The following is a 13,371-nucleotide window of genomic DNA, read 5'->3' on the forward strand; positions in this document are numbered from 1 at the left end:
CTCTTAGCATGATGTTCATGACTAAGTCTTGTGAGAGTTCAAGGATAAGAGTAGGTAGCTTGGGAGTTTTCTACACAAAGGTTGAAGGTGTAGAAATAAATAGAATTTCCAAGGTCAAGTGTAGGGACTAAGAAGAAAGCTTAAGTTAGGACAGTCAGAGATGGGAAGAAGAGGAAGAAGGAAAGAGGCACACTTAGAGAAGTAAGAGGAAACAAGGAGAACATGGTGGTGCCGAAGCAAAGGACTGGTTAAACTAAGGAAAGGCCTCTGTCTCTATGGAAGAAGATCACGGCCTCTTTATACAGAACATTACAGTCTAGAAAAGGGAGAGATAACACAGATATGGGATACCCGAGCATTCCTTCTAAGAAGAGGTGGTATTTATGTAGGGACTTGAGATGAGATTGGGGCAGGTAGAGAATAAAGGAAGATGTTTGTAGCAAATGGCATGTCAAAAACAAGGTCTGAATCAGGAATGTGTGTGTGTGTGTGTGTGTGTGTGTGTGTGTGTGTGTGTCTAGGGAATCTACTAAATGTTCCACAGCTTTTATCATTAGCACCTGTGTGTGCACACATGTGCACGTAAGTGTCCGTGCAGAGTAGGCATTTGTACAAAGAGGAACAGAGAAGTTTAACTAGAACAAAGAGGGAAGAAAAGCCCAGAAAAGAATGCAAGGTTCAGATTGGGGATGGAGTGCTAGTTCTGGAAATGTGGGCTGTGTTCTGTAGTCATAGTTTCTGGGCAGGCATGTGGTCTCATTGGAATAATACTTCAAGACAACTGTCTGGAAGGAGGTCGAGGATGTCTAATGAAGATGGCTATTTTGTCTAAACAAGTGAAATTAGTGAAGAGACAAGAGGTTTTCAGAGCATGGATTACAGTCTTCAGCTCAAGGAAGTGTAACCAGTGAGAGCTTTGGTTTCACTTAAATGTCAACTTGAATCCCAGCTCAACCAGTCTCTTGAACATGGGCCTGGAGCCTCAGCACCCTCCTCTGAAATTACTGTACCTCTGATTCTCAGGGCATCGGGTGGGGATTCGGGATGATAATAGCTGTGAAACATTTAGCAGAGCCCCTGGCACATGATAATAATACCTTCAGTCGTAGTCATTGCTATTATCAGGGCATGGGAATGAAACTCAAAGGGAGTTAGTGAACGTGAGAGGTTTTTAGACGTGTAATGAAAAGGAAAAGGATTGAATATCGGGCAGGAGGTTAAGAGTGAGGACCAAGTTGAGGACTGTTTGCTGATGCAGGGGTTTCTAACCTGATGACTGAGAATTCAATTGAGGCAATAGCAGAAAGAGGAAAGTCAGGAAGGAGCTATAGAGTCTGCTTGCCCTTGCCCTTGCTTTGGCCTTGCTCTGCTTTTTAGGATTTTCTTAAGAAAGGTAAACATGGGAAGTTGGTGGTTAGAAAAGCTCAAAATGCAAGTGCTTGAGTCATGGAGGACCATAAGGGAAAGGGAGAGGTCTAGAGGCAGGTGCATGGCAATGCAACATTACCCTAACTGAGTTCAGTCACATGTTCCTACAAAAACCGGTCTGCAGTGAAGTCCTCCTTATCGAACTGGCACTGTCTGGTCTTTCTTTTGCATATTTCTAGTGGCTTCCTAGTGATGAATCGTCTCCTTTTCCTCTCTGTAGGACTGTGGTCAACCACTCTCTCCTTGAAACTTCTCTCAGCTTTGATAACTATGTAGAAAAATCGGTGTAATTAGAGATGGAAAAAAAAAAAGAACTGAGTTTCTAAGCAGGAGAGAATCAGCTGACCCAGAATTGCTCTCTGGTAAAGAGGAAAATATCTTTACAGAGCCTACTCCTCTAATTACATTTAGTGTGGCATTGTTTCCACCTAAATTATAGCAATTATATACCAAGATCCCCTTTGAAATCATTTAATTAATGAGTAGGTAACCCTCTGTGTGTATGGAATTCTAATGAAGTCTTTTATTTTTGTGGACCAACTCCCTCCCACAAATTAATCACTCCTCTCCCCACAAGGCTTACTCAGGACTGGATGGTGGATTAGAGAAGTCGTGTTATTTAGGGTCCCAGCAACTCACAGTTGTCACTTGTGGAAATTCTAGCACAGTCCAGGATAACCAGGGACAGTGAAGCTGCTGCTATTTTCCACCTGAGATTGTTTCTGTCCTTCTAAACTCCAAAGGACACACAACTCAACCATGTTCTTTGGCCCAGAAATAAGGGCAGCTAAAGCTATTACCCCAATTTTAGAACAAGTGAATGATTTGATAGATTAATTCTGTCCATTAATCAACCCAGAACTATTTATTGAGCATCTGTTATATGAAAGAAGTTCCAGTGGAGACAAAGATAAATGACTCTAGATAAATCCTTTGTGTTTGGGCTCACCAGGAGATAGATAGCTTGTGCACCTTAAGGTAGACATAGGGATTGAAAGAAAATAAACTCTTGGGCATTGTCTTGAAAAGGCCACATTTCATCTGGACTATTTCTGCATCCAATCCTTTAAGTATATATGTCAATGATTAAAAGTCGTCTTCTGTAGGGATGCTTGAAAGATAAAGTGTTTTGCTCAAGGTCAGCAGGCTAATTTAGTGGCAGGTTAGAACTAGGAAAAGAAACAATCTTCTACTTCCTTGCCTAATAGTCTTGCTATCATGCTCAGACCAACTCTGTGTTAAAAGTTAAACAACAGCACAAGAGCACAGGATGATACTCTGTGACCAGAGTCATGATAGGACCAGAGGAGTTTAATAAAAAAAGAGAAAGAGAAAAAGAAAGAAAGAGGGAAAGAAAGAAAGAAAGAAAGAAAGAAAGGAAGGAAGAAAGAAAGAAAGAAAGAGATGGTTTCTTAGGTTTATAGAGCCCAAGAAGGTACATCTTTAGTAGAGTGAAAAACTCTCATGAAAAAATCCAGGTGGCAAGGTAAAAAGAAAAAGAAAACCAGAAGTAATAAATTTTAATTGATTTTTCCCCCTAAAAATCCATATTGTGAGAAATGGCTTAGAGAATTCATTTATTTTGTCCTGTGGTAGGGAGCAACTTCTTCAGGGGAACTAAAAGGTAGGCTGTCTACAGACAGTCATCTGTATTTATATATGAAGACTCTACTTTCTCCAAGATTCTATAGATTTTAAACACACACAAGACCAAAAAAACAAAAAACAAATAAAAAACAAACAAAAAACCCCAAAACTCTGTATTTGACATTAGTATGTACTTTGAAAAAAGCATTTTGAACCACATTTATTGAAAGCCCTAGCTGAGCAGGGCCTTGGGTTAGATCCCTGGGGGTTCCAGTAATGGGAATGATGGTGGTGGGAATGAACATTTGCTGCCCATTGAGATTCCCAAGATTTGCATGTGCCTGATCTCACATGATATAGTTTTGATTATGTTTCTAAAAATACAGGGGTGGGCCAAAGTAGGTTTACATCATACAACTAAATAATACAATATTAAATAAATAATAATGCAATACTAAACCGTTTTGTGTACTCACAACTGTGAACCTACTTTTCGCCCACCTCCCTACTTTGAATTAAGGAGAGAGACTAGGAATGCATTTCTGAAGGAGATATCCAAAATAGTTTTTCTTGGTAATTGCAAGGAAATCAGACTACGGATAACAGTGGATTTGGCCATGCTAGAAATTATTGCCTTGTTCCATTGACACTCAGTAATCAATCAGCCATTTTTTTGTCAGGTAAGAACTATGGAAAGGGTCTGTGGAATACACAGAAATATAATAATCATTCTCAGACTTAAGACCTTTTTAACTGGTTTAAAAAAATCTGACCAACAATATAAGAAAATTAAGAAATTATCAGTAAGTTGTCTAGAGCAGTGTTTCTCAAAGGGTGGCCTTGGCATCATCAATATCAGCATCACCGGGGACCTAGAATTGTGTATAATCAGTCACCCAAAATATACTCTTCAGAAAGTTTGGGGATGGGACAACCTATGCTTCACAAGCCTTCTAGGCAATTTTCATACAGTGGGAAAACTCTGGTCTAGAAATAACTGGACCATTTGAACTTCTGAGGAAATAAAGCTTACATTGCTGGAACAGTCTTTCTGAAAGAGACAGCACCTGATTTGGGAGTCACGTTGTCCTATTAGAGATATGCCATGTGGTCCTCCACCCTGCCCATTTCTTGAGTTTTCATGTTCAGCTGATGTATGAACCACTTTTCCCACCAAAAGATACCACAAATGGGATGAATACACTGCACCTACTTTATTGGCAATAAGCTTACTAACTTTAGAGGAGTATTTTCAGAAGATGAGCAACTTTTATATGGAAATTTTAATTTTATTGCTAATTGGAAACTATCTGGGTTTTCTCTTTTCTCAATCCAGAACTAAGTGGACCTTGTCAATGTTTGCCACCTCAATGTGATGAGCATGGTCTCTGATGAGGGTCACCCTAATTTCTCTGCTGAGTGCTCACTGCCACAGATTCCGTCCTGTTTTTCAACATCTGTTCTAAGGGTAGTTAGGAAAAGGAAGGAATGCTTGCATTTAAATTAGCCCTTATTTTGTCTCCTTCTTAGTTTGCTGTCATTTTTTCAGCTTCTATGAGCTCTAGTCAGAAAAGCAATGAGTGGATACAGCATTGAGCAGAACTAGGAAGCCAGATCTATGCAAAAGATCGACCCTGTGTCAGAGTCACCTATGCCCCACAGCAGGGGTCCCACAATAAACTTCTTTCTTCTCAGAACTGATCCTGGATGGAGATAGGGGGAGTACATTAATGTCTGAAAGTTGCTAAGGGTTTTTAACTCACTGGTCTTAGTTGGAGTCCAATGAGAAAATAAGCAAAAAATAATAGTCCTAACATTAAATATTTAAAATTTTGCATCTGGCATAGGTAAGAAACCACATGGAAGACAAGACTAGCACACTTCTAAGTGAAAATATTAGTATATCAATATACAAATATACAGTCTGGGGAAAGACCTGGGACACACAGTCTAAGAAAACCTGGGATAGAAACCAAAGAAATATAGATGAAAGAAATATACCCACCAAGAATGCAGAAGAGAAGAATCTGAATTAGCCCACAAGTCCTGACTGGGGGCCTATTTTTATGTTCAGTCCTGAAATGAGCACCCTGAGACCCTAAGCAGATATCCCAAAGAGCCGGGAAAAAACACCATGAACATCCCTAGAGACTGAGGGGCAGTTAGGCTTTGCACCTGAATGATGCTTGTATCCCCGCAACAAGAGCTCCAGGAGATGGTCAAGCCTGAGCTTGAAGTCCCATGCTTACTAATGCTTGAGCATTCCCTTCCTCTGTGGGCAACTCTGTCTGTTGGAAAGATCTTTCACATTTTTTAAACGTTCACACTTTTGTTTTTTGTTATTTTTTAATATTCAAGAGGTCTCCCTAGAATGCCCACTTATTGGTCTTCTCCCTCCTGCCCCTCCCTAAGTCATCTCCAGGTAGGTTAGCCATCATGTTTATATCACTTCTTCAACAGAGAGATGAAAAGTGGTCTCACATCATATAGTCATCAGTATTAATTTCCCATAGCTGCTGCAATAAGTTACCACAAATTGGTTGGATAAAAGAATGGAAATGTGTTCTCTCACAGTTTTGAGGACCAGAGTCCAAGGTCAAAATGGTAGCAGGGCTGCACTCCCTCTAGTGTACTAGGGAGGATCTGTCCTGCGATTCCACCTTCTGGTGGCTCCAGGTGCTCCCTGACTTGTAGCCGCAGAAATCCCATCTTTGCCTCTGTCTTCACCTGGCCTTCTCTTCTCCGCATGTCTTTCTTTTTTTTATTTTTTATTTTTAATTAAATTTATTGAGGTGATATTGGTTAATAAAATTATACAGGTTTCAAGCACAGAGCTCTATGAGAAATCATGTGTATATTGCATTGTATGTTTATCACCCAAAGTCAATTCTCCTTTCATCACCATATACTTGTCCCCTTTATGCTTTCCTACCTCCTCCACAGCACCCACCCTTTCCGTCTGGTAACCACCATGCTGTTGTCTGTGTCTATGAGTTATGTTTGTTTGTCTTGTTTGTTCATTCATTGTTTTTCAGTTTAATATCCCACATATGAATGAAATCATATGGTTCCCTTTTCCATCTGACTTATTTTGATTAGTATGGTAGTCTCAAGGTCCAACTACATTGCTGCAAATGACCATATTTCATCTCTTATTATGGCTGAGTTGTATTTTATTGTATACGTATGGACTACATCTTCTTCATTCAATTATCTATTGAGGGACACTTTTGTTTCCAGATCTTAGCTACAGTGAATAATGCAGCCATGAACATACAGGTATATACATCTTCACAAATAAATGTTTAAACATTTGGGGGGGTAGATACCCAGAAGAAGGGTTGCTGGGTCACACTGGATTTTGGGCTCACCTTATAATCCAGGATAAAGGCATCTGGGGATTCTTAACTTACAAATCAAAGACCTTTTTCCAAATCAGTTCTCATTCATAGGTTTCCAGTCATATTTCTTTGGGAAGCCACTATTCATTCAGTGCATAATCTTAACCACTCTTTTTTCAATGGTTCTTAAACTTTGGAGACTTTGAACCCCTTTGAAAATCTGATAAATATATGTAATTTCTCCATAGATAAATACAAATGCCAATAAATGCATATTTTTACTTAAAATTTCAGGAGATTCGAACTCCACTATCACCACCAAAACCTAGACATGTACTGTCCATTAAGCTAGTTAGTCTATATCATTATTGAATGAAGGCATACAAAAGTAACTACAATTCTTCTTTGTGATCTAGCATAGAGTAGACCATGATACTGTCTATTTTGTTCTAGATAATATATTGATATATAATTCTGTATTAATGTATTCTGATATCACCTTAAATATGTTTGTGTCTCTGAAGTGTATGCTTGTATTAATCACATTGTATATTAAAACTCTTAAGCTGCCATTGTTATTATTATTATTATTATTATTATCGCTGAGTTTCACCAAGCCCCATTTCTTCTATTTAATATTTACGTAGTTGCCAAGGGGAGGGCCTGGCATTTCTTCCTGTTGTGTCACATGCTGTTAAATTAAACCCGTCTCTCATTCTGTCAAGTCCTTCTTGGGTCCTGATTCTGCCATCAAGGATATTGACTGTTTCTTCCAGCTTTATGTCATCAGAAAATGTGATTTTCAATGATGACCATTATTTTCATGTCTTCAAGTCATTAATAAAAATGATGAACAAGAAAGAGCAGACAGCAGAACCTCGCCACTGACTACTCACACCCTCCCTTGTGGCTGATTTTAATGCCTTAATTAGGTACTGTTCAACCACATAATTTTACTAGTGCCTGGCTCATATTTTTTCATCTTTTTTTCAAGACTGCTGTGGCAGACTGTGTCAGATGCTTGGCTGATAGGTAAATCATGTGCCTCGTATTTCCCTCTCCCGTCTGCCTGGTAATCCTTTCATAGAAAGGGATGGGATTAATCTGACATGATGTATTTTATGATCCATGAAATAACCGTAAACTATCTGGAGTAGGCAGAATGCTTGGTTTAGCATCACTAATAGCCAGCTACTCAAGAGTACTCCAATCAGGGAAGACTTGCTAGGGGAGGTGGCATTTGAATGTTGCAGGGTTTTGATAGGCTGGGTAGAGAAGGAAAAGACATTCATCAGAGTCCCCTCCCACTATTTTTTTCCCCTGATGAACTTTCAGTTTAACTCTCCTCTCTTCAAACATAGAAATTTTTAATGAGTAAACTGTTTTCATTAAAGTATTAAAATGGATTGACTCACAACCTCTCCATGAAACGAATTAGAACTAAAAGGTATAAATACCTTAGTTGAGACCTGTTATGGATGTGTTGGGTAAGAAGAGCACTGGATATAGGAAGAGTGCAAGAGAACAGGGAGAACCAGGGAAGATACTTACATTAAGTTTGCTCTGCTCCACACAGCATTGGGCATATGATCCAGGATATTCAGACCCGTGGTTTCCACTACCCAGTGCTGATCTAAGACTCATACAGAGACCATACAGCTTTATAAAAGTAGGGACCCTGAGTCTCCTCCTCAAAGTCTGTTTAATCTTCTTTAGACCAAGCTCTAAAAAGTTTTATTTAATGTTGAACCATTAGAACATTAAAAGTCATTTCTTGAGGTGTATTTAAGTTGTGTGATCTGTAGAAAATTCCTATTTCTTTCCCTATTTTACCATTGTAACCAGCTCCCAAAGCATCCTCATATTTCAGATAGCAGAAGGAAATGTCCCCTGAGGAGAGTTACTTTCTTGGTTGCACTATAAGAGTACCTGAACTTGAGGGGAGGAAAATCCAGGGCTGGGGGCATGATTAAGTGTTGATGAAATGAAAGCCATCCAATTCCTTGGAAGACTTCAGTTGATTTAAGTTCCTGGCATGATTGGTCTCCCTTTTACATCACTGTGATAGATGTCTTGCATTATAATTATAAGACATGCCACCCGAGTGGAGTATGGATGATCAATCTATTTTTATAGAAATAATTGATTATTCATATTTATAGGGCTATCAACTGCTGGGCTTTGAGAAGGTCGATATGGATTATCTAAAACACACACATGGTGTGCTTCTTCACTATACATAAATATGAGTTTCTTTTATGAGACTTCTCTGATTTTTCAGGGAAGAGGGGAGGAGGGTGGTATTCATAGGAATTAAGCAATGGGAATATAAAATAAAACCCTTCTATTCAGTCTAAATTTTGGAATTGGCAGGGTCATGTTTTTAATGAGCTAACCTACCTCTGTCCCGACACACATAGATACAATCTACTTTATAGGTAAGGAAACTGAGTCCTCATCAGTGGACATCAGTAAAGAAAACACCACTGCTTGGAATTGAGGACATACAAGGCTGTATTGCAAATTATAAATAAAAGTTCTATCTGGGGGGAGGATTTTGGGCTCCTGGGTGACTTTTTCCTTCTCCATAATTTTCTGTATTTTAAATTTTTCTTGTAAAGTACATATATTGCTATTACAATTTTAAAAGGTTGGTTTTTGAACCCACTGTGAATGCCATGCATTTGGTTGGTGTTGAATATACAGTGGACTTTCTACTCAATGGGCTTTCAAAGAACACACTTTGGGAGAACTGGTCAAGTCCAGGCTGCAATTCAGTCCTCTATCCCCCCTCCGTGTTGGTGCATTACTGACTGACTATGAGGCTTTCTCTGTTGTCTTTCCCATTCCTACATTAAATGCAGAGTCTTTGGCCACTTCAGTCTCCGCTCTGAATGGCAGCTGGTGAAAGTGGACTACAAATCTATATTTAGCCGGCACTGCACTAAGGATGACTATCAGACCTGGCACCTACTTAATCAGGTACACCACATGGGGGGTCAGGTGGGGGGTGGAATGCTGGCTTCTAGGAAGAGGAGCTATTGAAAGGCCTGTTGGTCACACCTGGCCCTTCCCATTTGGAGGAGGAAAGTAGTGGGTCCTCTGAGGATAATGGTGGATTTGAGGGAAGGGTTGAAACTCACATACCCAGGTGCTGTAGGGTTAGATGGTATTTGGGACCATTTTGCACCCTGGGATCCTGATGTACTCATTGAAGTCACTGAGAAGAAGGGGGCAGGGTGGGGGGAAGAAAGATAACTGGGGATTTTAGCTCTACCCATGGAGAAATAAGCCCAGACAGCTAGGGGAACGACTCTCTAATGGTTAAATCATTTTACCTTCCCCTGGGGAGGGTGAAAGCCTTTCTGAGACTAGCCTGAAGTAAGGGCCCAAGAGCACTGGAAGAGAACCATGAAGAAAGAGTGAGGGGTGGGGGTGAGGGCCTCTACCAATAGCAGTTATTTACTGATACACCACATAGTCAGGCCTCTGTGTTCTTTAGAACCATCAGGTCCTTGTAATTTGTGCCAGCTTCTCCTGTTCTTTTTGCCCTTGACTAGGAATAAATGCTTGGGCATGGTTATTTATCATAGAGAAGGAGCTTCAGGTCAACTTCAGTTTTACTCTGAAGATGATGAAAAAATATGCCAGAAGTGGAATCCTTTCCACTAGAATTCCAGCTGAAGCCATTTGGGCAATGGCCTGGTGGTCTGTGAGGTGACTAGAGTCTCTGCATCTCCTATGGAGGTGGAGAAGAAACAGGACGAAGTAGACATCACTGGCCATGCTGGGTGGGGTGGGCGGTGTGATAGGCCAGCCTTGCATAGTGTTCCTTTGGTGTGGTAGTAAAAGAGCAGCCCTTTTATCCTTGACACTCCCACATGGTTGCTTGGAAGGAGATTGCTACAAAGTGAGCAAAAGAGAATGAGAAGCCTAACTCTTCTTGTTGAGAAGCTGATTTTTTTTCACCTTCATTGTGTGTTTCTGCCTCTCTCACTATGGGCTTTTTTTCTAAGGGAGAACCTTGTGTCATGGGAGAAAGGAAAATATTCAAGAAACGCAAGCCAGGAGCTCAGTGTGCCCTGAGCCGAGACTCCTCAGGGACGGTGGTCTCAGAACCCTGTGTCTGTGCCGACTCGGACTTTGAGTGGTGAGTCCCTTGGCCTCTCAATGCCAATTTCAACCAGGCATTTACCTGTTCGGTGGTGGGGTGAGAATGAAGATGGGTTAGGGGAGGAACTGCTGGTCTGTGAGGCCGACTACTCTAGTTCCTGGGACTGATAAGGAGTCTGCACCTGTACGTGGGACTGAAGGAGGCATTCTCACAGGGAAGACCACTGTTCTATCAGAGCATCACATGCACGGGGCCTTCTTCCTGTCTTCAGTTAGCAGCTTGGCAAGTACCAGACAGGTCGGTCTGGGCACTGACAGAGCTCAGAAAGCGGCTGCCTTGAGTAGTAACCTCCAGACAAGTTTGCTCAAATTGTGTTCTTCCTGTTGAACTCTCATCATCATTTTTATTCCTCCCTTAAGGAACAATGTGAAACCTTATGGGTTAGCCGATAACTCACGAATTTTCCAACATGTCCCTTCAGTTACGGCTTCCCTCTCCTCTAACATGAGACATTTGTGTTCATGTATCTGCTCCACACCCATCACCCCTTGAATGGAACTTCATGTAGCCAAAGCAGAGCTCTTTCTGGATCATCACTGTTGGGAGGAGTTTTTCAATTCATCTTAAATCCCCACAGCGTCCAAGTTTTTCCAGCCTCAATAAAGCTCATGGACATCCACTTATTTACTTAGGTCAAAATCCCAGGAGAGCTTGACTTTTCCCTTTTTCTCACCCAAGTCACCTGCAAGTCTGTGTGAGCCTCTATTTCCAAAATCCATTCTAACTCAAAGCACCTTCACCCACGTCTACTGCTGTCAGGACCTTTCCAACAGTTTACTGATTCCTTCTCTATTTCCACCCTTGCATCCCAAACTCTGTCCTCCTCACAATAACCAGAATTATATTTTAAAGGCCAAAATCAGATCTTATCTCTCCTGTCCTGAGAATACTCCAGAGGCTTTCCTTCACCCTTAAAATATAATGGAATCTTTTTTCCTTGGCTTGCTTTATGGTAGGTGATTTGGCCTGCTGTTGCCATTGGACCTTAATTTCTTACTATTCTTCCCTTGTTTACCATTTTGCAGCCATGCTGCGATATCCTATACCTTAATTCATCCAGGCTGATTCCTAGCAGAGGAAATAGTATGTGTGAGGATGTCTTCCAGATTTCAACATGGCTGGCATGTTTAGATCACTCATGTCTCAGTAAAAATATCATTTCCTCAGAAACGCCTTTTGAGGTCATTTTATTCTTACCTGCACCCAGGTGCTCTGTAGACCATTAGGCTGTTTCATCTTATTAGTATTAGTCACCGTGTGGAGCGATCATGTTTCTGGTGGTTTTATTATTGCCTGTCTTCCCCAGTAGGACATACGTGCTGTGAGTGCAGGAGCTTTAGTTCTCTTCATTGTGCCTAGGTGGTATTAAGCAGCAAATGGTTGTACCATGTTTCTGAATGCTGTTCTTTTTAGGAGAGTCAAAAACCTTCCCAGTTTTGAGAATGGGCACATATCACTCTGATCCTAGCTGGATGAATTACTTCTTCACATCCCTGTCAAAAGCTGATGTTTAGTTTAGTCATTTTCATAAGCCATTTCAGACTGAGAGACAAAGCTAAGGGTTCAGGTATGAGCCTATAACCATGGAAGGGGCAAAACAATGACAATTACAGTGGGGCTTTTTTGATGTGAAACAACCGAAATGAGTCCAAATGGGCACAGAATGGCTGCCCTTGCCCAGCCAGCAACCTCACTCCTATTTCATAGTATTTCATCCATCCTGTTCCTTGAACTTGATTTGCACTGGAAGTCACTTTCTGCTCTGACAGTAACTGTAAGCCAGCCAGATGACTTTGACTGCCTCCTACCTGCTCCTCATCCCTGGGCTCAGGCCTTAGAAGGTTCGACTTCAGTGAGAATCGACCAAATGGGTTGTGCTAAAAGGAATTTCAATTTCAGTGTCAGGGTTCACTCTGTGGCAATTCTGACCCTTTGGAAACGAAAGATATTTTCACACTTGGGAAGAATACTTTTCAATTTTTAACCACAATTCGGCCAAACAGTCATAGCGATGTATGTAGTCGGTCATTCAGAATTATCGTGCATGACATATTGATGTCAGCCTAAACATTCAGAATGTGAGGATTGGGCTTCTTTGTGTCCTTCTGCAGACTGACTCCATGGAGCTCAGTGTCTTTGCGTCTATCACGCTACATTTTCTCCCATGTCTCCCTGAGTTGTAATGGTCCCTCACCCATTGCTGGGAAATCTCACAGTTCAGAGAGAATAAGAATTGTAGGATAAACATTTTTTTTATCAATTCTATTAACATGTACTATTCTGAAAAAAAAAAAAAGACAGCTCTGATATTCACAGTTTTTGACCTTGAGGTGGGAGGTGGGGGATTTCTTAATCTTTTTGATTTCACCTTCTCAGCTATAAAATACAAACACATAACAGAGATCTCATTGGGTCCTAGGGAGGAATAAATGAATTAATATACACCATTAATGTGGGCAAGGCGTTTATCCTAGTGGTGTATGTATCCATATGGTAGCAGTTGCCGCTGCTGTTGATCACCTTGTACCCCAGGGTTAAGTGATCCCTGTGGTATTTCTAGCAGGTAAACCAGAGCTTCTACATTTAGTTAAGCACCATCTTTAACGTTGTACCTTTGGTTATTATCCATTTATTCGAATATTAGTAGCATTGCTTAAAATATTTCTAAACCCTTCTTTTGAACTGCTTTCAGAATGTATCTATAAGTAAAGGAACAGCGGATGGGTGGCAGGGGGCAGGGGGGTCCTTACAAGGTGTTCTGTGGTTCTCACACTTGCATGGGTAGAGGCCATCTGGACCCAACACATTGTAATGTTGGCATCATTACGATAACATTTTAAT

The 13,371-nt window shown here is 40.8% G+C and overlaps 1 protein-coding gene across 1 annotated transcript in view; it reads left to right on the forward strand.

The window, feature by feature from the left end:
* The window catches only part of SORCS3 (sortilin related VPS10 domain containing receptor 3), a 558,638-nt gene that overhangs the window by 500,501 nt on the left and 44,766 nt on the right, over positions 1-13,371 (forward strand). The window contains exons 15-16 of the mRNA XM_045854121.1: positions 9,221-9,338; positions 10,373-10,506. Of these exons, the coding sequence (XP_045710077.1) occupies positions 9,221-9,338; positions 10,373-10,506 (252 nt within the window). The remainder of the gene's footprint in view (positions 1-9,220; positions 9,339-10,372; positions 10,507-13,371) is intronic.

This window comes from Phyllostomus hastatus, unplaced genomic scaffold (genome assembly GCF_019186645.2).
Source record: "Phyllostomus hastatus isolate PE091 unplaced genomic scaffold, TTU_PhHast_1.1 phas_scaffold_1066, whole genome shotgun sequence".
NCBI lineage: Eukaryota > Metazoa > Chordata > Mammalia > Chiroptera > Phyllostomidae > Phyllostomus > Phyllostomus hastatus.